This window comes from Chiroxiphia lanceolata, chromosome Z (assembly GCF_009829145.1).
Source record: "Chiroxiphia lanceolata isolate bChiLan1 chromosome Z, bChiLan1.pri, whole genome shotgun sequence".
In the NCBI taxonomy this organism is placed as follows: domain Eukaryota; kingdom Metazoa; phylum Chordata; class Aves; order Passeriformes; family Pipridae; genus Chiroxiphia; species Chiroxiphia lanceolata.
In genome coordinates, this window is record NC_045671.1 from 52,348,134 (window position 1) to 52,372,441 (window position 24,308).

The 24,308-nt window shown below is 39.3% G+C and overlaps 1 protein-coding gene across 1 annotated transcript in view; it reads right to left on the minus strand.

Moving 5' to 3' along the window:
• Nucleotides 1-736: 736 nt before the first annotated feature.
• Nucleotides 737-24,308, minus strand: part of FAM172A (family with sequence similarity 172 member A) — a 202,224-nt gene continuing 178,652 nt past the window's right edge. The window contains exons 11-13 of the mRNA XM_032676697.1: nucleotides 7,924-8,040; nucleotides 4,720-4,804; nucleotides 737-948 (exon numbers count right to left, since the gene is read on the minus strand). Coding sequence (XP_032532588.1) covers nucleotides 737-948; nucleotides 4,720-4,804; nucleotides 7,924-8,040 — 414 coding nt within the window. The remainder of the gene's footprint in view (nucleotides 949-4,719; nucleotides 4,805-7,923; nucleotides 8,041-24,308) is intronic.

The window sequence follows — 24,308 nt, forward strand, 5'->3', positions numbered from 1 at the left end:
TTATTCATGTGTAAACACCCCCAAACCCTGAAGTACTTACTCTGTTAGAAATTATATTAATGATATTCTCTGAATTCAAAGTAAAAAAAAATTAAATTGTGCTTTGTTTATCTAAATAAAATCAAATGTTTGATGTACCATACAGAGTCAAGCTTGATGTTAGGTACCAGGAAATACTATCTGAAGACTCACTTAAGAGCACCACTGGCAAGGTCATACCTGTTCCCCAAAATTAAGTTTGTTTTATTTCTACTAGCTCAAGGCTACTTTATTCAGCTATATGAGTTAATTCTTGCACTTTTTTCCTTATTACACACACACATTTGTTCAAGTCTAGGCTCTTCTGTAAATAGAACTTTTCTCAATTATTGTCAGTGTTTTCATTCCATTGTGCAATTTTGTTTGTCTTTTCATGCTGTAATTTCCTTATTTCACAATGTTTTAACTACATTGCCTGCAACTCTAAATAACTAGTGATTTTGGGAGTCAACTAGGAAGGCTTTAAAAATATTTGTTTAGGCAATTCATTTTATTAATGTTACAATAACTTCATTTGATTACTTTAAATTAGTGTTGGTGCATATCCACTTCAGCAAAATACTGTGAAGTTGAATCTTCTCTCCTCAATAACAAGCTTACCTGGCAGAAACACACGGGCTAAGGAATCCAAACTGGATTCAGGAAAACAAAGGCCATATTTACCCGGCAAAATTTACCACAATACCTTTCCTGGGGTTCAGGCCACTATCCTGAAATCAAAGTAATTTAATTCCTGAACAACAATGGAGATGGACACAGATCCATGGATCTGTTTTCTCCCATCCTCACTTTCCACTACTCCCACCCAGCAGCTGCTCCAGTAGGATGGCTTTCCAAGGGCTTGTGGATCTCCTGCTCTAGAATTAGGAGAAATGTTGTAAGGTCTCAGAGACACAGCATGAACCTCAACTATGGTTAGCAATAACATGATAAACCTGTCATTAAAACATCTATTCCAGTGTCTGTGTCAAATTCCAAATTGATGCCCAGTCTCCTAACCAGTAATACTTCAACCGCTACTCCATTTCATGTAATGATTTTTAATGTACAGACAGCTGTTAAAGTCTTTATCTTTCTTCACCCTATATTTGCTTAGACGGATCCATCTCCTCTGAGACAGAAGAAAGGTCTTCTGGTTTGTTTCCATTAGGAAGGTGGATTAAGACTGACGCAGAAGATGATGTCAAGTCTAACAAAGGTCCTTAACTAGGGCTGAAAGTGAAGAGGGTAAGAGATAGGGACCTTGAATATTCCAACCCCCATGTCATTTGAGCAAACTTTCACTAGACCAGGTAGCTCAAAGCTCCATCCAACTTGGCCTTGAATACTTATGGGGTGGGGCATACACAACTTCTCTCAGCAAACTGTGCCAGTGTCTCATCAGCCTCACAGGGAAGAATTTCTTTCCTGTCTTTTCTAATCTAAATCTGCCCTTTGACAGTTTGAAGCCATTCCTCTGTTGTCCTGTCACTCCACGCCCTTGTCAAAAGCCCCTCTCCAGCTCTCTTGCAGCAGGTTTAGGTACTGAAAGGTGCTCCAAGGTCTCTCTGGAGCCTTCTCTTCTCCAGGCTGAATAACTCTCTCAGTCTGACTCCATAGAGTAGAGGTGCTGTAGCACTGTAAGCATCTTTGTTGCCTGTTCTGAACTTGCTCCAACAGGTCTACATCTATCTTGTGCTGAGCAACCTAGAGCTGGATACAGTGCTCCACATAAGACCTCATGAGAGCCATATAGAGGGACAGAATCAACCACCTTGACCTGCTGGTCACACTTCTTTTGATGCAGTCTTTGATGGTTGTCTTTCTGGACTGGAAGCACACATTGGTGGGTCATACTGAATTTCTTGTCAACCAGTACCTGCAAATCATTCTCCTAAGAGCTGCTCCCAATTTATTATCGACCCAGCCTGTATTTGTGCTTGGGATTGCCCTGAGCCATGTGTGGGACCTTGCACTTACTTGGCCTTTTTGAACTTTTCAGGGTCCATATCTTCTACAGGCCCACCTCTCAAGATCCCTCTGTATGACATCCCTTCCTTCCAGAGTGCCAAGGTTTTTGAGGGTGCACTCAATCCCACTGTCCATGTTGCCGACAAGATGTTGGAAAACATTAAACTGACACCAGCAAGCAACCAATTCCTTGAGATGTGGAGGAAAGACCATTAAGGCGGGACCCTCACAGGACCTCTTGCCACAAGAACAGATTTCTTTTTGTTACTAAGATATGAATAACTTATAGCAAACTTTTTAATTACTTAATAATGCTTTAATCAAAAGCTTTAACAACTCTATCTGGAAATACAAGTAATTTTTCCTGTTCAATGGCCATTTATATCTCTCTAGTGATTTTAAGGGACATGCAAGCAGTAGGCTGTGAGATAATCTGCAGTAGGTATTGCTCAAATTAGGACTGCCTGTATGTAGCATACAGCTAATCAGTATGCTGATTAGCTGAATATCAGACCTTTTTGGAAAAGCTGGCTCATGAGATGTGACCAAGAGGCAGTTATTCCTGAATGTACTTTCAGCACAGAGATAAAAGATAGGGTTCCAAGCAGAGAAGTGAATCTTCCTACTGCACAGGGTTTATTTTTAAGGATCTCCTGTCATTGCTCTTACTGCTCTTGCTGTCATTTGTTGAAATACCAAGGGCAATGCTGCCAGGATTTGAGTGTGGGCTGTTCCAGTACTGCAATTCTCAGGAAAGGAGCAAATTAAAATCTCTCACATTAAACAATAACGCTCCTACATCTAGCAGCATTTCATAAATTTGTTACAGTTTACCTTAATACAGGTTTAGACTGTTACCTATATAAACACACTGTATGAATTATTCCCTTGATCCTCTGTAAATGTCTTACAGTTGTTCATATAAGACATGAATACAAGACATATAAGCAAAAACATGTGAGCAAATTGATAATTCAGCAGCAGTCACATCAAGTTATACTATTTTAAACTGGTTTTATGTTACAAAGAACCAGCTTGGAAATAATTAGCTTATATTAAATCATTATGCAAAATTTCTCTTGAGAACTTCTAAAACATTAGTAATCTTAATCTAGCAGCACTGCTTATATGCACTAAAAACAAATAGCCGATTTTTACTGGCTGAAATCCTACACCATTTAAATTAATTCTTCTAACACTTTGGTGTAGCTTGGGAGTTCATTAAGTGGTGTAGAAACATTATGGCCAATGTGACCCATCCTCAACAGAAGTCAAGACTTACTCACACTCTATTAAAGGACCAGTCTGCTTTTTAAGTACACCAAGAATTTCTTTTATAGAACATTTTATATTATTTACATAGGATGAATATAAAGAAAGAGAAGAGATGCTCAGATGGAGGATTTTCAGTGCAAGCCAGCGTACAGCAAATACTGACTGGTTGCTGTCCAATCCCCTATTTACCTGACTAAAATAACCTCTATAGCATACAGTCTTTCACAACAGCAAAACAGATGTCAGAGTTTGGAAGTTAATCCAGTTTTAAAAAATTCCACTACTGAGCAGTATTTTTCCTTCAAACTAGAGTAATCTCCCCTAAAAGCGAAAAAAGTTGGTAAATTAATGTTGAATCTATGAAAATGTAAGTAATGTATCACTTTCCAAGGCACTACAACAGAGCGGTGTCAGATTGCATGCATCTGTACAGAGCTGATGATCTGCACGTAGATTCCAACCCATAGCAGAAATATGATTAAAATATCTGGTTGTTGTGAGCTCTCCAACAAAATACCACTAAATTTTCCAAGCCTTAAAAATATCCTGCAGTAAACTAAGTTTTATCTGCAAGGTTAGAGCTCATTAACAACTCCGCAAATGCAGACAGATATGAAACTCTAACTTGTCAAATGAACAACTGCATCCCACAGAGCAAGGTCAAATATATTGTTCCAGCTTTTAAATTAATATTGTATAGACTGTGTCTTCCTTTGAACCTGATTTTATATTCTACAGAAATATGCTACCTATGGTTTTTAGAAAATCTGATAATCAAACATGAAAGTTCAGTAACAGCTTTATGTATTTTAGATTACTTTCCTACAGAGATTGGAGACTTTCCTTTTACATTGACAACTGTGTCTACTTTCTGGAATTATTACACTTTAACTTAAGTCTCTGAATTATTTCATGTGCTTCTTATGATTTTTGATTCATTACTGAAAAAGCATAGCTGAGTATTTCCAAAACAATGGAAACTCACATCAACATTCTTGGATGCTGTAAATAATTCGCTATGTAAACTAGACTTATGCTGATCAGCATACAGGAAAGCGTCTTGTTTAGCTTAGTTGTAATTTTCATTAATATACTTCTTTAAAACCTTGTTGTCTACTTAGAGTTAGATATTTTTACAAGGATAAATTTCCCAGTTTTTGGCACTGCTATTATTTTTCTTAGGCGCCACATATAATGTCACCAACTACTTAAGACAAACGAAAAGGAAGATTAAAAAAATTCAAGCAACAAATAGACAAGAGAAGTTAAATCCCACACAAAGCAAAAAAAAAAAATTAACAGTGAGCTGCATAAAATAGCAGCAGTCATATGCTTTCAACCATGTCTTGGTGTAGAAGGGTTAAAATGCAGTCATAACCAAATGCATTTTTAAATAAAAAAGTTGCTCCTGAGCATAAACACATAAACTGGCTTACCAAAAACAAATGGACATACCTGCAGAGACACGGGGGCAATCTGGCAGCATGGACTCCACTGAAGTGTCCAGGGGCTCGGAGCTGGACACCCAGTTACAGCAGTTCTGTAAGAGTAGGCAGCAATTTTGGGGTAAGCCAAAAACTCAGAATAAAAATAAATACAGACGTTGTAAGTAAGGACAATGATCACATCAAAATACTCTAATTTACACAGCAGTCCAAGCAGGACTGGAAAGTACACTACACCAGTTTATTCACACTTACTATCAATGAACTACTATAGTTTCATACCAAATAAGGAAAGAGTAAGACCATAATTCAGGAGATTTGTAATGCGCTTAAATAGGATGTCTCTAAGTGCTGCTTTGAGTGCTAATAGACTTGAGGAGGTGCTTGGACCAACTAGTGCCTGAATCACCCACCACACACTTTAAGCTTTTCCTTTCTGCTGCTTTTAAATAGGTGTTGATATAAACACTGAGCCTGCTCGCTTGCCAATATTAAGGAATCAGAAATTTTTCTGGGTGTTTTGATGGAGTACACCATGGAAAGAATGTTTGTATAATCAGGAAACAACATATTATAACTGAACAGAAGCCTTCAAGATAGTAGATTAATATTCAAATAATTGGAAATATAACTGAGATGAATTGTGCATGAGCATTTAAAAAGGCAAATACCAGTCTTTGGGGACTTATATTCAGGAAGCATTTACATTTACCTTTCATTCCTGAACCTCTGAGTAGGATGAATTTGCCATGAATTTTGTAAATGCTTTCCTCTAAATGATATCTATTCAGAGTAGTCTATGAACTAAATTATTAAATAATATGCTTTTAATAAAATATTCTGAAACTACATCAAATCTACAGAACTGAAGATTTAATTTTAAAGCAATTGCATTTTTAATAAGATTAGCAGCTGAACAACAAGACCTACGTGGCTTCCCCTGTTTCAAATCTGAATTTTCCCTTTATGAAAACCTGATTAACTTCACTAAGAGAGAAAGGAAAAAACCTGCACAACTTTTTGGAAAGACCCAATAAATTTTCAGACAGATTTCTAAAAAATCATACCATCAATCATGATAGTAAAAATGGACAACTTCTATTCTGGTAAACAAGCATGTATTGTGTATTTCTAGATGCTTGCTGCCCTAGTTGTGCACCATGGAGTCCGTCCTCACTGTGGAAAGATCCTTGACTGGTAGATCAAGTGTCTTATTGTATTTCCTTAATTCATTCTGTCTGGAAGAAGATGTCAGCTGTGTTGCAGCGAGAAGAGAATTTCAAAGGCTTCAGTCCCCACCAATAAAGGGCAAGGAATGGCTTTTGAATAGATTTGTCAAGGCAACCCTACTGTTCTGGGACCAGGGAGAGCAGGAACAACATAAAGGGAGGGTTGCTGTATGAGATTAGAAAGTGAAGTTCACAAAGCATGGCAGATTTTTGTAAGAAACAGTAGATCAATGAAACTATTGAACTCAACCAAAAAAAAAAAAAAAAAAAAAACAACAAACACACTATTCAGTAATATAACTTTTTAAGTAAAAAAATGGTTAAAATGGAAGTATTTCACAGAGGTTTTCAGGTTTAAAGTAGGAAAGCATTATACATTTTTACAATTTGCATGTATAATTTTAATTAACAGCTGAATGTGAAATTGCAAATGTAAGATGGTAGATATAAAAGAAGTAGAATTTTTATAAAGTATTACAATCATTTGAAATAAGTAAAATTAATATTAACTACTGATAGAACACTACATCAGAGAGCTGGAGATAATACAGAAGATTAGCACACAATTAACTAGCTTTTATATACAATGTGACACTTGCCTGTAAGAAATAAGTATTCTCGAAAGCAGTGTCAAGATATGTAAATGGATGATTTGTTTTATCATTCATCACAGCTCCTAATAAATTCAAAAATCATGACTTCTATAGGTACTAAAAATAGGCCCGCAATGATACAGGAGAGATAGCTCCAATGAAGAATTACTTTTTTAACAATTCATTCTTTCAATGACAGCAATTAGCCCTACAGACAGGCAGCGATTAGGTGTATATTTTAATTATTATTCATTTTACCAGTAGCCTTAAACCTGATTAAAGTAAGAGATATCCAGGTGATACGCTAGTCTTAATACCACTCAGCCACATTTCACATATGTAAAATTCTTCTTTCTTATAGGAGATTTTTAATGCTAATGTAAGTTATGACACTCTATCCACTTTTTAGGCCATTAATCATTTAACGTATTCTTTAACATCTACTTTCTGCAAATGAAATTAAAGGTAATGCACTTGTCTTATTCAGACTAAATGCTTAAAGAAAAATGGAGATGTCAGATTCAAATTACAGGATTTAAAATTTCAGTTTTACTACATAACACATATTTTAAGGTTTTGATTTCCCATAAAGAAAATGGGGATTTCTCTGACAAAGCCTGTAGGGATTACCATTCTTTATATTTTTAACATTTAAGTCAGAACTGTCAGGCTGCATCCCAGGTGATTCTCTATTCCCATCAGTCATGGCCTATAAAACTTTAAGGTTAAGTCAGGAATAGGCACTCTATACACAAAGTTTCACTAAATCCATGAGAAAAAGTCAAGTCTAACAGAAAGTTCAGGATGCAACTAGTTTAAATTTGCTCTGTGCACCTATTATTTTAGTGTTCTGCCATGGGAATGTAGAAAAACATAGAGATGAGCCTGACCTGGTGAGGACAAAACTCATAAAGAGTAGTTTAGCTGCTCTTGCTTTAAAAAATATGATTTTTAAAATGTCAGTACCCCATACTTCAGTATGAAATCTTCGGAGCACTATAGAAGTAATTACATATCATAAAACTGCTGAGAGAAAGGATACTTTGCCAGCTGTGCAAATCATCAAACTGAGTCACGAAGAGCTTAAAGGGGCTTTGCAGAGTGCACCCAGGACTTTGCTCCAGATATCAGGCACTGCAAAGACCTCCTTAGTATGTCTCTATATTGTCATGCAGCAGGAAGAAACACTGGACTTAGCTCTTATAATTTTGAAATTCAGAAATGGCTTTAATCTTGGTTATTTTAGGGGCTGGTATGGATACATGATTTCCTCAGTCCTGTTATGTGCTGTATTTCACACCCAAAAAACCAGAAAAGGTCAACAGAAACAGACGTTTAGTGAGCTATATACAGATGTATATACTCTAACTCTTCAAAAAAAATAGGCCTTACCTCTCGCATCCACTCTCGAATAGTTTTTCCAACTTCTTGATGCCACACATTGTGAACAGAGTCTGTCAATGCCACAGCAGTCACCTTATTTTTTACTTCTGCCTCTCGTTGAATCATCTGTTAAAAAATAATGGATTAAAATTCATCCTTTCTATTGAATAGAGTCTGCTTAGTCAGAGATAATGATCTTAAATTAAAAAAAGAAAGAGCAATACAGAATCAGTACTTGACATCACTTGTTTTAAAGTTTATACAAATCCTAACTAACAGCTCCAGAAACACCTAATATTTTTGATAAAAGAAATAATACTAACTTTTAACTGACTGAACTATTCAGTCCTATTATTTTCCATGTGGCTTGACAATTCTAGGATTAAAGGCATCATAGTGAAAAAATGGAAGATTCCCTGAGGACACCTTTTACAAGCTTCTCCAAGTTCCTATTTCAGTGCTTCAGGGAAGCTGATACCTGCGGTTCACTGTAAGCTACTCATGACTATCATCTACTAATTTTCAGTAGATTGCTGTAGTTTTTCTGATGTAGAATCTTACTTTGACTTGGTTTTTTTTTCTTTTTCTATCCAATTTGGCTATCTTGCACTCACACCATGGTCCCAAAATTCTTTGTGGTCTCTCTTATACATATGCTTACCTAGCTAACTCCAAAGCCTCTCAGTATTTTTAGGATATTAAAGAGCCTGTGTTGTTGTAAATGACATTATGACTAAATAATATCAGTTCTAAAATCAGTTAATGATTGCTGCAAATAACACGAGTGAACTAGTGAGATGCTGTGGAATTCAGCACTGCTCTGCAAGATAAAAGGGACTGGAAAAGAATAGTTTGATATCAAAGAGAGACAAAAAGGTTTTAATCTCCTGACATGAGTGACCCTAATTTGTAACACTGGATCAAAGAAAGCATAATAAATTATACTTATAACACCAGCATTTTGCAACAAGTGTCTTTATACTGCGTATGTATTAAAGTTAATTTTTTTTAAGCTTCTTTTTGTATAAATGCAACACATACAACATTTCTAAAACCAGGCATTCTTTGTTCACGCTCTAGTAACTGCTTATCAGCATACAGGCTGTACCTCCAAACCCTCTGTTCCATGTCCTTGCCATAAGAGTGACTCCAAATTCTTACCAGAAAATAAGTTCTTTGAAAGAGACCGTATCTAAAAAGAAGACTTGTCAGCAATACACACCCAACTTGCTTTAAACCCTGCTGTACATCAAATAAGTTTTTGAAACACACTGTACGTACTAATACTCCTGTTCCAGTGCTGTGTATTCCAGCACTCATTTGGCTACACTGTCTTGTACAAAACACTGATTTAAACAGCAAAGGTGCAAAAATTTCACTGTTCTTGAAGCCCACATACCTACCAATTACTTGGAATTATTACATACAGGAGAAGCTTAAAATCATCACCAGCTCATAGTATTCTAGTATGACTTCTTCCATGAAGGGCTGGTATTCGGAAGCACTTCTAATGACCATCAAAGGGAAGAAATATGCTCTGCTTTGGGAAAGCAGTTTTTTCTCAAGCTATTGTGTCCTGCATTTCTGTTTCAAAAACTAGTCACCCAGTTCATCTAAGAAATTCACCTTTTTCTTCAAATCTCAAGAAAAAACAAATGTACAGTTCCCTTTTTCCTTTCTAGACTTAGCTCAGGTTTGCTATTTTCAGTTTCCCTAAGCACATGGAAGAACTGCCAGCCACTGATCAGCATCTCTTCCTACTCTTTCTTCACATGGTACACGCGGTCTTTGCTTTTCAGATCATATATGATATTTAGGAAATAATATGCAATACCCAACATGCTCCTGGTGCTTGCCATTGAGCTTTATGGATGCCTGCAGAATGGTATTCTCTTCATAAAGATCAGCAGTCTCTTGACTGAGGCTGACAATGCGATGTTTTTTGATAACTCAGCCACAGTGCTAAGGTCAGGATAAGGTCTCACGGATGCAGCAGCAAAGAGGGATCGAAGGGATTAACTGAGCTTTAGTTACAGACTTCCTTACATCCAACCCAGAAGAAATAAGTTTTGGTAGGCATCCATGGCCTTATGAATCAACTTAGAAAGAAAGAGACAAAAACAATACCTCAAGTAGGGAAAGGATCAAGGCTAAAACCTTCACTTAAACAACTAGTCTAACGTTTCCATCTTTAAGTGACACAGAAATGTCACAACAGAGCATGTCAAACCCAGGACACTTTAGCTTCTATCAGAACAGCTCAAGCTCCCTGCTACAACAGGACATTCACTGATAATAATAATCAAGGAGAACAGATCCAGGTTAAGCTCAAGAAGCAGACCCTCTTATCAGGGATGATAATTTATCTAGCAAGAGGATACAAGAAGCCTATGTGCTTTTGGCCATAGATGCTTCAATACTCAGCAAATGCCATAGATTCAATGAATGGATACCTCACAGTTAAAACACACTTATCTTTTCTAAAACCAGTTTTGAATTAATATAAATTTTAAAAATTAAGTCAGCGGAATAAATTTGTTAGAGTAAAATACATTCACATTAAAAAACAACATAGCAGCCAGCTGCCATTCAAATTTGACATAACAACAGAGTTGTTCCAAATTCCAAGGGAAGGATGATATGGGATGCAAGATTTACAAGACTAATCTACTCCACTCAGCCTGTACAGTCTTTTGAGGTAGACATAATAAAACTGAAGACATTTAATAGACCACAGGGTTCTAAAAGTAACAAAAATTAGGTATTTTTATTCAGAATAAGGTGGGGTTTTTTTCTGAAACAAAGGCCTACAGATTTTGTCTAAAGTTCATTTTATGCCTTATACTCTTTGTACATCAGTGAATTTCATAGATGAGAATTTTTTACAACCTAAGAATTATCTAATTAATTAATTATTTAATTAATTATTTAGTTATTTTCAAATCTTAAATTACTCTTAGATTTTGCAAGAATAGATTTTGCAAGAAGACATTTCTCTTTGAACCCCTTCATTGGATGGTTTACAGCTTCACTCACTCTGTCATTACACTCCTTCTTCCAATAATTCCATTACTGCCAGAAGTAGGTAAGCTGGCACTTCTCTGTTACGTAAACTGGTTCTCATGTATCACTCAACACACCACTCTGGGTCCTTTAGAATTTCCCAACCATTTTCTCTCTTTAGGCATTTCCATTTTACCTTTGCTCTTGAGTTCCTTCTTTGCAATGATATTTAAGTTTGATTTTGTAACTTATTAAACATATATCAACACTATGTATTTCATTCCCTTAGAAGGACAAGTTGTAGACAAGAAAGCACAAGAGTGCTTTCATTGAAACAAGAAAGCACTCAAGCATTCTTTTGAAAGTCTTATCTATGCCAGTGGTTGAAAATTTGCTCCTTCAATTTGGAAGGGAAAATGTCAATTATCTAGTTGCAGAAGTATTCTGCTCTAACATTTATATATGCAAGAACTTGAAATTCCCTAAAAATGCACTCCTTAAATTATTCCATAATAATTACTCATTTATTGGTCAATTTACTAAGTATTCTACTGCTAATCTGTCTGTAAAGTCAGAGAGCAGTCCTCTGTAAGTTTATATTACAGTTATCATAACTTTATAATGACAAAAGGATGATACTTTTCTTATCTGTAGTGTATGTATATGAAACATAGGCTTATACATATAATATATACACAGTATATTTAGCATGTATATATAGCTGGCACAGATGATAAAATATACCTTTGGTATGTATTTCATAGCGTAACACCCTTGTCAAATGAAAGCATCAGTGTGCTAAAAGCAGACTCAGAAGCCTGATCCTGCAAATACAAAAATCTATGAATATCCCAGTTAGACTTTAGGTATATGGCCTGTCAGAGTAAATCCTTGCAGCATTGATTCCATATCCTTTATATCTGTTCTAACAGGTATTTTAAAAAACTAAAAATTCAAAACTCTGGTAAAGGCAAAAGGAAGTTAAAATATTATTTTATTTTTACAGGCTCAGACAATCAAATCAACAACCATTACTTCATATTTGGGAAATACTTACTCTTCTGAGTTGCTTAGAATTAGGAATGAGGAAAAATGGATTGAAAAGTGAACAAAAAATGTGCCCAAATATTAATTCCCTTGAACTTTTGAAAAAACTTTCAGCTACTTACTCTGTCTTCCATTGCAATTTCAGTCATGGCATGTTGTTTACATGGTATGCACTGAGCTTTAGCAACTATGTTGACAGCAAGCATTTGGCTTCCAGCAATATAATTTTGATGCAAGTCCTCCACCGTCTCTAGTTCCATCATAGTGGTCTGAGACTTTAAGATGTTTTGGCATCTGCAAACTGAATTCCTTTCACAGGAAACAACTGGAAGCCCCATTCCAAATATTCTCTGCAATTTCCAAAAGTGGAGTGAGTTTGAGGTAGAAATCTGGTGGATCAAAACAGCATCAGCTGGACATTGCAATATTGTAAAAGCAATGATAGATGGGAAGAGAGAAGAAATCACATGACAGGAATGGTGTGCAAGAGGGCAATTTTTACTTAGCACTTTCAAAAAGACTTGCAGATTCTTTCTTGGTAACTTCACATGCTCTCCTTGGAGCTTGCTATGTGCCTGTGGTCTTCCAACATGCTCTTCAGCCCTCTTTTCACTCAGTCTCATACATATCAAGTAACTAGTCTGTCTGAGTGGCAACAGTTGAGCCTCTCCTCAGCTAGGAAAAATTCTTCACCAGGAAGTATGTCTGTAGTTCAAGTTCGTTGGTCTGGGATTCCCAAGACCTTTCACTGCTTCCTGAACAGAATCCATGAATTTCTGAAATAATGTCATGTTTTTAAAAGGGAATTAGATCGTCAAGCCCTCATAAAATATTATAATTAGGGATTAGAATTTCTGAGCAACTACACTTGAACAACACAAAGCCAAAATAATAAATAATACAAAGTTCCACTAGTTCTTATTTTCAATTAGCAAGAACAATAAATTTTCCTAAATGAATTCACAAACATGATAAAATCCATGCTTGCAGTAGACAAAGCCTCTGATAAACAGTAGTTTTTAAACAGTGAAAGAAGACATCTGCACAGATACAACCAAAGAACAACCACAGACAAGTACTTTCCGATATTTTGTTCAAAGATCTATTGGATGTTACCTCTACAACTCTGATACTTTTCTACATCATTAAACCACACTCCAACAGTAATAATAACACATGAACATACTAGAACAGATTGCTTTAGAGCATCTGGAGTCTAGGACTCATCAAAGTTCACACTGTAAAACAATTTCTGCTGCAGAACTTCTACTGAAAATTTCCATGCACACTTTACATTGGGGCTGTATGTTTTTAAAATTAATCATGACTAGAAAAATATTTAAATCTAAAATAACTCAAGATTAGAAAAAGTGTAGGTGTCATAAAAAAACCCTGACAACTGAAAAAACCCTGTACGCAAAATTCTGCTGGTAATATTTGTGAACAGTGTAAATAACATGCATGCCTCTCTCATACAAAAGCCTCAGGGCTCAGCTTCCTTAAATAATTATCTATTAATTATTATTATTTATTAATTAAATAATAATGCAATTCCTCCACTTCTCTTGACCCCAGTGTGTCACGACAGGGAACTTACTAGAGAAAAGCCTTTGAGGACCTGTAATATCGTGGAGAACACCAAGCTCCCAAACATGGGTGATTTAAGTGTGTGAGAGGGCTACAGGTAGGAATTTTGGCTCACCTCACAAACCTCTGCGCAATTTCTCCAGCAAAAACGAAGCGTAACTGTTCAACAGAAAGCCCATCATGTAACCTAAACTGGTATGGTACCACAGCAGTAGAAATCTTTGAATGGGTCTGCTACATCTTGCCCACAACAGAGCAAATCAAACCAATCTGGTGGCAGAGGCACCCTGCACCATCTGGAATGCAAAATGTTGGCACTCCACAGATAATTTCCTTGCAGACCAAAATTAGACAAGAGAGTTTGGTGAAGCTCTTCCCATCAAAAGCTCAGCTAAACAAAAACTAATCCCATTTTTGCTGCATCTCAAGATATTTCAGCAGTGAAGGCTGTTGATATATTAGCCTTTGCACTGCTGGAGAACTGCACTGATGGTCAGAAAAGGAAGTTTGGAGCAGATGAGTCTACCTGGAGTCAGCCAGTTGAGACTACCTCCTGACAGCAGGAGTCTGCTGTCCCAGAATTGGAGATCTGAACTGGGGAAATCTCACTGACATGAAAATCAAGTTTTGAAGGGTCAACAGCTTCTACGTATCTCATCCAGGAAAAGAACATGAAGCCTAATCAGTGTAAGTGTTAATGTTCCTATGTTGCTGATAGGAGCAGGCAGCTGTTGGTTTGCCTCTAATATATGGAATAAAAACCAGTCTGGTCTTAGGAATGTGGAGCTCCACAAGGGTCTACTTAAGCTGCCAAGAAGCATCCAAAATTAGCATGTGCGATATTCGGCACAGCTAATGCTGAGGAGGACCTGGTGCTCAAGCTGGGTTGTTTAAAGGTAGCTTGGGTATGTCATCATCATCATCATGGCTAGGCTTCGTGAACGAAGATTTGAGAAGGACTCTACCCACGCTTGCTGCAAACACACTGATGGCTAAAAAGGCCAGTGTGAGACAGACAAGTCCGGTTGCAAAACGCGCAGCGGAAAGTCTCCTTAGGCAGTATTGGCAAGACACGGTTCTTTCTGTGTTGTCTTTTCTCCTCACCACACTGACTTTCAGGCAGAATTTCTTCTGCTATAGTGGGTATTAGTCTGTTCAAGAGTATCCTTGCCAGGATTTTGCCAGCAATGGAGAGCAGAGTAATACCATGGTAATTTGAGCAGTCTGATTTAATTTCTTTCTTCTTATACAAGGTGATGATGACTGCATCACGAAGGTCTGATGGTAGTTCACCTAGTTCCCAATAATGCACCACAAACTCGTGAAATTTAGTATGGAGTGCTTGGCCCCCATGTTTTCAGACTTCAGGTGGAATTCCATCAATCCCAGCTGCCTTGCCAGTTTTCACCTGCTGTATGGCCTTAAGAGTTTCTCCTAAAGTAGGGACAATACCCAATTCATTTTTCACCGATTGTTGTGTGATAGACTGAATTGCTGAGTCTTGAACTGCACAGTTGGTACTGAAAAGAGTCTGAAAGTGTTCAGACCATCAATTCAGAATGGAAATTTTATCTGTGAGAAGCATTTGGCCATCTGCACTGAGTAGAGGGCTTTGAACCTGGTGTATAGGTCCATACACTGCTTTCAAAGCCTCATAGAATCCTCTGTAACCACCCGAATCTGCCCATAATTGGATCTTTTCTGCTAGATTGATCCACCACTTGTTCTGGATGTCTCGAAGTTTCTGTTGGAGCTTGCTGCATGCAAGACAAAAGGCTGCTTTTTTATAATAAGATGGCTGAGCAAGGTGTGCTTGGTGAGCAATTCTCTTCTTTACCAACAATTCCTGAATCTCTTGATTGTTTTCATCAAACCAGTTCTTGTTTTTCTTGAAGGAGAACCCTAAGGATTCTTCAGAGGACTGCTGGATGCTATTTTTAATATGTTGCCAAAGCACTTCGGGAGAGGGATCTATGGAATGATCTTCCAGTCTAGTTTTAAGATTTACCTGGAAGCTGTCTCTCACTGTGGCTGATTGGAGATTGTTAACTTGGAGTCTCCTCCTTGGAATACCATCCCTTTTAGGTTTGAACTTAAAGTAGAAGTTAAGTTTACAATGCACAAGGTGATGATCTGTTTGACATTCTGCACTAGGCATCACGCGGGTATGATGGACATCACAAACATCTCTCTGTCGCACCAAGACATAGCCAATGAGGTGCCAATGCTTGGATGGAGGATGCATCCAGGTTGTCTTCAAACTATCTTTCTGCTGAAAGATAGCGTTGGTGATGGTGAGCTGCTGCTCTGCACAAAACTCTAGCAGAAGGCATCCATTATCATTGCAGTTTCCAACACCATGGTTGCCTAATACTTCTTTCCAGGTTTCAGAGTTCTTTCCTACTCTGGCATTGAAATCACCAAGGATTATGATCTTTTCATCTGCAGGGACCTTTTGGGTAAGGCAGTGCAGGTCAGTGCAAAATTTATCTTTTTCAGCAGGGTCAGCTTGGAGAGTTGGGGCATATATACTAAAGAGGACAACATGTTGCTTGTTGTGTAGTGGGAGGCGTAAGGAGATAATACAATCGGAATGACCTGTCAGCAAATTTTCAAGTTTAGAGACAATAGAGTTTTTAATCATGAAGCCAACTCCTGAAAGATGACTTTCAGTTCTGGGTTTATCTGAGTGTATAACTGGCACCATGTTCTCTAAGGCTGCCTTCCTCATGGAGACAAACTTCACTGAGAGCAGCAATGTCGATGTTAAGTCGTGACAATTCGTGAGCAATTAGAGCAGAATGATGCTCAGGGTGTCCACTATCCACAGCATCAAGCATGGTTCTGATGTTCCAGCGTGCGAGAGTCAATTTGGATACACCTTTGAAGGCAAGTGTATGCCTTTGACTCTTTATCTTTATTCGACCGCATCAGAAGATGCCTGTTGGCCACGGTTAACCAACGGGGTGAAGGGTGGAGATGAGCTTTGTTTAGGCCACCTTTTCTAGGCCCCTCTCCAAGTGGAGCAAGCAGTGCTTTCCTTGAAAAAGGCTGCTTGGTCATTCAGGATGTTGCTGAACAAGACTGTCATCTCCAGGGGCAGTCTCAGGCGACCAATGTCCCGAATCTCCTGCATGCAGGGTTGGGTCTGCAGCTTCCAGTGCATCTTATCACCTGCCATTTTGTCCCTCATCTATCGCTACAAGGCTTTACAAATGTGGACATATCCTTCGAGCCTGCACAATGGATTTTTTTTAGGTGAGGCACAGTATGCGCAGAACTGGTCCCACCCTTTAGTCCTAAGGTTCATCTGCCAGGGCCTGGCAAGCTTGGAAAGTGAAAGTGAAGTCCTCCGGACGCAGGTTTAATTAGAGTATCCTTCTCTTGGATGGATGGCCTTATAGGGCTAAGCAAGCTCCGTCTGCCCGGGTTTGGAGTTAGAGTTGTCCTTCTCCTAGGATGACTGCTGGTAGGCTAGTGAGCCCATCCTGCTCATGGACACATTTTATCTGACCGTTCAGTTTTGACCTGTCTGGCATGGGAGACCCTACTGGAGGCATATACCACCGCCAGAACAGTTTGCATAAGGGCACACAAGCTTCTTCCCCACTAAAATGATTTGGATGAGCCTTTCTCTCCCTACCTTCCACCCCCCCGCCTCCTACACTCAAACCCAAAGATGTTCCCTTGCCCTAAACACCCTTCCAAATGCTATAATTCCAAAACAAACTGTTCCTGGACAGAAGCTGCAAGCGAGCCAAGCCCAGCACATCCCACCTTCACTGCAACAATGCTGGAAGAGGGAGCAATCCTGACACACCCCCAAGTGGGGCAGGCACACAGACAAGGGGTCCTCACACCCACCTGGGGCTCGGGCACTTCCCACAGCCCCAGCCCAGCCTAAACCCCTCCAACCCCCAGAAAAACCCACTACCCACCCTAACCTTACCCTCCCCCACACCGTGTCACCACAGGCCCCTCCTCACACCGCCCACCCGCGGCCCTCCAAATGGGACTGCCCTGCCCACCCTCTCACCAGTCTGGGGATCCCACAGGCCCACCCATCCCTCTCCCCCAAACAGGATGTGCAGTATTTGGCACAGCTAATGCTGAGGAGCATCTGATGCTCAAGCTGGGTTGTTTAAAAGTAGCTTGGATACGTACACTACAGGAAAATCATGCTCGAACAATCCATGTAGTTCACTAAACTATTTCATTTTGTACTCAGAGTTAATTTGGATTTGGGTAGTGCAAGATGATGCAAGTGTGTGATCATGCCTAAAACTCTGGCACAGCAGAGGACCTTTGTTGCTCTGGATTTACAACGCATCAGTGTAAGCAGCATCGTTTTAACAGACATGCAGGAGGTTTTCTCATAGGAGGCTGCATTACCTCTCTAAATGACATGAACACATCTCTGCTTGAAATTGGGAGTGCCCAGCCCCTTGCCCTAGACTTGGTCTCCTGAGCTCAGCTTTCACAAGGACTTTCACAGCCCTAGTCAGTTCTGTATATGGAGAAACCACAAGCCATCATTTTGAACACATTTCCTTGTTTAAATGTAGGTCAGATGCCAGACTTTCAGCCTGGTTGTGAAGCCATTAGTTAACAGCATTTAAGAGCACTGGATGCACAGTTGACTCCCAGCAGTGATGCCCAACTGACATTTAATCAGAGGCACCCTGTCACACCTAAGCGAGGTGCTGAACGCTGCCTGAGACCTACCACTGAGAAATATTGGTAAGTTTTCAAACCCCACCAGTTTTCTTGCTATTGGCAGGAGTTGTAGGAATCTCCAGACTAGAGAGGAGCAGGGTCTCAGGGTGCAGACAGATGACTGAATTATGATGACTCCTCCAGTTGCTGTCTGTCAGACTCATCGCAGTAGCTTGCAGCTTGTACGGGTTTTGCTGAAGGGTGGCAGCAGATAGAAGCTGGGTTGTTGATGCTGATACCAACTTCAGCCATCTGGTCCACCCATCTGAGGGATGCAACTGCTCTAGGGCAAAGACACTCATCTGCTCCCCAGTCTGGCTCTAAACCGCCACTGTTTTCAACCCCAGGGCTTCAAGCCTGGTCAGCCTCTCTGCAGTTGTTTCTTTGAGTGATTTCAGATGGAATAGGAAGCAGGGCTGGACAGAAATAAACCCTTTGCACACCAGGTTCTTCTTCCTAAGGTACTTGCCTGAGCTGAACATCATCTAAATTACAGCGGACCAGCTTTACTGTATCTAAAAACACCATATGCATATAAAATGGATTAATAAAACCAGTTGTTTACTCTCAGACTGTCTTGTTGGGTTTCTGTTTTGCATCATGTGGGGTGAAAACCTCTAAATGCTTTGAACCAGAATAAGTAGGTTCTTGGAATTTTTCTTACTCAAATAAAGTTAAATAAAATACATTGACCCTAAATATTTGAGATGACAAATTAGTTGAAATAAACTGCTACTGAAAATCAGTGTGTAACACAACTAATACCAGACAAGGCTTGGAAATTAAATGATACAAGGGGCTGGTGTTTTGTTTTGATATTTTATCATTATGAAGGTAATGGTTCATATCTAATGAAAAACATGGCCTGGAGTAAGTTATGGAAGTAATTTTCTCATGTTTCAATAAATGTGTAAATCCAGAAATCCAGAACTCAGTCTACAAGTGAATAATCATATGAGTGAAATGAATGTGAAACAATCAAGCAAATAACTGTTTTTACATGGTAAGTATCAAATACAACAGGGTAAAATGGCATTACTTCTTCATTGACTCTGTTTGAATGGTACATGGAAAACTTTTATTACAGCTTTCTGCAAATCTCATGCTGGTGCTTTTTTCAAGGAAATAGCCAGGTTCCTTGTTTCATTCTATATCAAGAGAAACAGAGAGTACTGCACTGGTTTAAAATCAAGAGGGCAAATACTCTACAGATTTCTAGATGTTGGCTGTGGACTCATCATTTATTTAGGAAGTTGCTCCACTTTTATCATACATGTATACAAACATATCAGCCTATGCATTAATTTTTATTAGGAGGCCAGACTTTAAAAAAACAAACAGAAAATGAGAAAAGGTGAATCTTAAGCCCAGCATCTCACAGATGGACATGAAGTCTGACACCCTTGTTATTTCAACACAGACAGATGGATTTCCACTTCAGGCAGAGAATAAGACAACACTCATTCTTCCTGTCCCTTGAAGCCTCAGCTTCAACTCTTGCAATCTCCAAGTGACTTCAGAAAGGAAAAGTTTCCCCACAGACAAGGTCTCTGAAGCAACAGGGTATGTAAACTGAAGCTTCTGAGGTCACACAAATTCATGGAGTTAACTTTCTTTGTGGTTAGGGAATGACAAATTGTGATTTGTTATTGCAGGTTGCCAAAAGAGTGGCACAGCAGATTCCCTCTTCTTTCCCGTTAAAATGCTGCTGCTGCTTGCATGCTCCTTCACCAAAAAAGTATGTGCATATGTGGCAGAAGTCCAAATTATACAAAGCAGATGACAATATCATAGAATCACACAATGGTTTGGGTTGGAAAGGACCTTAGAGAACATCTAGTTTCAACCCCAATATGACTGACATCTTCAAAGTCTGAAAAAACAGTAAAGCAGAAGAAAAAATACCGGATAATTTTTTTCATCAGCCCTCTTTATCAGACATTGGACATGCCATCAGATATGAAACAAGGTTTTCCACCCACCTATGAGATAGGGAAGTAGCAGCAAGGCTAAGAAGCCTCCATGGAGGAGAAAATCCTTCATTTGCTAAAAGGTTTTGTGAACTAGCCTAAAAGATGTATAACTATGTAAAACACAGTTTTATATAATAGCAAAAAAATGAATGAAACAAATGATTCAGAAAAAGGTCTCCCAATTCACAGGACAGAACAGCACACATTCATAATTAAGTGTCTAGTCCATGTCCTGTGCCAGTAACCATCAGTCACAGCTGTACTGGCAAAGGAAGCCCAGACCCTCCACCCTCCAGAGACCTGGGCATGGACAGGTCCTCTCCATCTGCAGCAACACGCAACTTCCACCACAGCATCCTTGGACATGGAAATGTGGCAGGGGTCTGGGATGCCATCTCACTGCCGTGACATCTTTCTGTGCTCCTCTTTCTGGCCTGTTTAGTGATCTTGCACCAACCTGGTCATCAGCTTGCTCACATAACTTACTTCTGAGTAATCCTCTAGGAGACTGGTGTGTGCTACTTGCTCTGCATTGCCCTCAGCACAAGCCTGCTCATCAAACACCACAAATCACCCTCCACTACTTATGACACCACTCAGTGAAGTGATGTCAGGTAACAAAAGAACAAGGAGTGTCATTTCTTAGCATAAAGAATGCTGTCATTTGCTGTTGTGCCTGAGTGTGAGGACAATGGATGCTGCACAAAAGCACCAAATATTCCCAGCTTCCCAAGTAGGAGTGTACTCATTTAGCACACAGAGTCCTTCCTTGGTGAAATAACCCAAGCTCTTGTGCTCAAAAGCCTCAAAGAGAGACTGGCATGTTACAGAGTGTTGCATGTTTATTTTCAAGGTTGTTAGGAAACAGAGAAGTCCTCCTGAAAATTTTGTATCAGACTCTGTCTCTGGTGGTTGCACTCAGATTGCCAGACCCAGACTTTCCTGTAGCTATGAGCCAGGCCACACTGAAACCAGGCTGGCTTCTGAAACCAGACTATACCAGTGGGCAAGCTGGGATGGCATGGAGAGAACTGGGCAACCCTCCCTTCTCACCGCAGAAGAAGCAGGCAGTGCTGCTATGGTAAATGTCTCTGGTCGACCAGGTAGGACTTGAAGAAATAGCTGCGTTGTCTTGTGACCATGAGGTCTTCAGTGAGCTTGTCAGGATGTAACAGGACCATGAAAATCAGCCACCACTGTACTAAGGCAAAGGCAATGTCTGCTAAACTTTCTGCACACACTCTTCACAGTTTCTGGTCAGCGTACTTTGAAGACAGGCCTGTTGTGGATTCAACTATTTGCCCATCTTTTTAAACTAAGGGCTTACAATTTCCTACTTAAGAAGTCCCATTTAAAAAAAATGAAGTCAGAGATATCATGGAAAGCAAAACACACTGAGTGAAATCTGCAAATTCTGGCCCTCATCAATGAAAATTTAAAATGTTAAAAACATGAGATAAGGGAGGAACTCAGTCCCTCTTTCCCACAGCATTTCATGCCTGCTTTGTGTTATATATCTAACAAATTATAAGCTCCTTGAGAGAGAACCATTTTCCTTTTGTTTGGTTGTGAACACACAGTTGGAAGTTAAAGCACCTAGCATACAGAGAAGCATTCCTGTATGCTCCTTTGCTTAATTTTAAAATAAGTTAAATAGAATATACATAATAGCCACTTAAGTTAGATAAAAGGCAGCTGGAGCCACCCCTGGTGTTTATTTCCAAACCATTACGCATCGCTAGCAAGATACTCCCCATGACCCTCTGATCTCATAAGGTTCATAAACAACACTAAAAAACAAAGCAACTGCAAGCTTTATTTCTGCTCCTTTTCCTCCAGCTCTCTTCACTGATGAAACAAACCAGGGCAAGCTTTCCATGTCTTTATTTCACTACCAGCACCACAATCACCATAGCTTATGCAGGGCAGAGCAGGGTCTGACGAGCAACCCACTTCCACAAGCAGTCTGGCTGTATCACACCATCAGTTGAAAGTCATCACATAACTGGACCATGACACCAAATACATTTCACAGCTCTCATCTCTGGGATCTTCAGTATCCATGTCTGTCCTTTTATAAAGATGACACCCCAACTGCATATCCAGTATTTAAATAAATAAGTCCATTCATCAGACACAGCACCTTGAAGGTTTCTATGTGCTTTGGGAGGGGCTGTAGCAATGGAGTGCATCAATTCTTAACACAGTTTAGAAACACACAGAGTACCAAAACACAATATAGTTCAATCTATATGCATGCACTTACAGCCATACAAAAGTCCTTTTAAACTTCACAAGAAGCATCATCACATCAGGAAAAATGCCTCGCTGGGAGGTTATCTCAGTTTAACCAAATTCTTTGTAAACTAGTGATTGAACTCACAAAAAACCCTGAAATATAGACAAACTTTACTCTGCTGAACCCACTCTGGGTCTGCCTACTCCTAACATATGCTGGTGCCACCTCTGAGTAGAGGACCTGAGCTAAGCACTGGAACAAAACCAGCCTTCCCTGTGGAAAGGGAGTGAAGATTCATGAAAGACTTGAAAGGAAGCTTTCTCGAGCTTAACAACAGCTGTGCTGCCAATGTTTTCAGATTATTTTTCCCCCCTATAACCTTTGTGTCAACTTCTGAAATGAATGGCTTTGGCTTACAAACCTGTGCTCCTGGACCAAACAGCCCTGTGAAGCTAGCAGTCCCTTTCAACCTCACCTCTTGTGTTGCTAACTTTAGATCCTACTCCTTCCCCTCCCCTTCTAACAGGACCAGAGATGTAGGTGCAAGTAAGCTTGAGCCAAACATTATGAACAGCCCACAAAACACTCTGGTGCTAGGACAAGGAGACACATTGTTCCTGCACGAGCTGGGACAGCTTGAGCTTTTTGGTGGGACACTGCAGCAGTTGCTCCATGTCCCACAGGTTTCTGAAACATCTGGTACCAATGCATCACTAGGTGAGAATTTTGTGGTTTGGATCATAAATACATTGTCTGGGATTTTCTTTTTCTGCACTTGCTGCAGTTTCCAGAGGGAATCATATTGCATTGCAGGCCAGCTAGCTTGGTTGTTGAAGACCAATTGTGAAAATAGTGGCAGTAAATCCCATCTGAGCCATTCTTGCAAAACATGGATATGAATATATCTTGCAGTACACAGGTTTTATCACAGCATACTCTTCCAGCTTAGGTTTCAAAGGTGAAGCTATAAGCATGTTAGGCAGATTACTGCCAGCACTGGAGGATGTGTTCTCGGGAGAGCAAAGACCTGTGCTGGCTCTGTGCTAAATGTTCCTCCCACTTACTGGTACCCACCAAGCTCTGCTCAGCATGTGCATGTGTTTTATTTTTCCAGACTAAGGTGTTATCAGCAAAGTTTACACGAGGTGGATGATAGAACTCATTTGATCCAATGAGGCTTCTATTGATGAAATATCATTTAGATTTGATGAAATACCTAGTTCTGTATAAATTTACTGCAAAAGTCTACTGCATCATATATGTGGCATGCCTGTTGTCTCAGAAGAAATACAGTTTTACTTCCGCTGGTTTTAGGGAAAAAGTCATAGTTTTAAAATGGGTTATATGCATCTCTATGGACATAAACACATTCTCTAAATTGTCACAGAGATTTCCACAGAAATGAGCATATAGCAGAGAGTCATCATTTCAGTTTCATATATTAATGAACAAGAAATTACATTCCTTTTACAGCAACTGTCCTCCTGCATACCCCTACCTTAAGGAACATAGTACTTCAAAATGCTGACAAGAGCAAAGTCTGCAAGCCCTTTCTTTAACTATCAGACAGTAAGCAACCATGACAGAAAGCACTGGAAAATGTACACTTGCAAGGGCTTTTTTTTTGCAGGTACTGGGAGATTTTCTGTCTTCTCTTGTTTTTAATTTATAAAGCTATTCCAACATTTATCTGAGCAAACGGTAGTGGTCTAAGTTACATACAGCATGAGAGCCCACTGAAGTTGCAGTCTCAGCTTCCACAGCATTACTGTAGCACTAAAATTATCAATAAAAATATTTTCACATTCTGACAAAATCAACTTCACTAA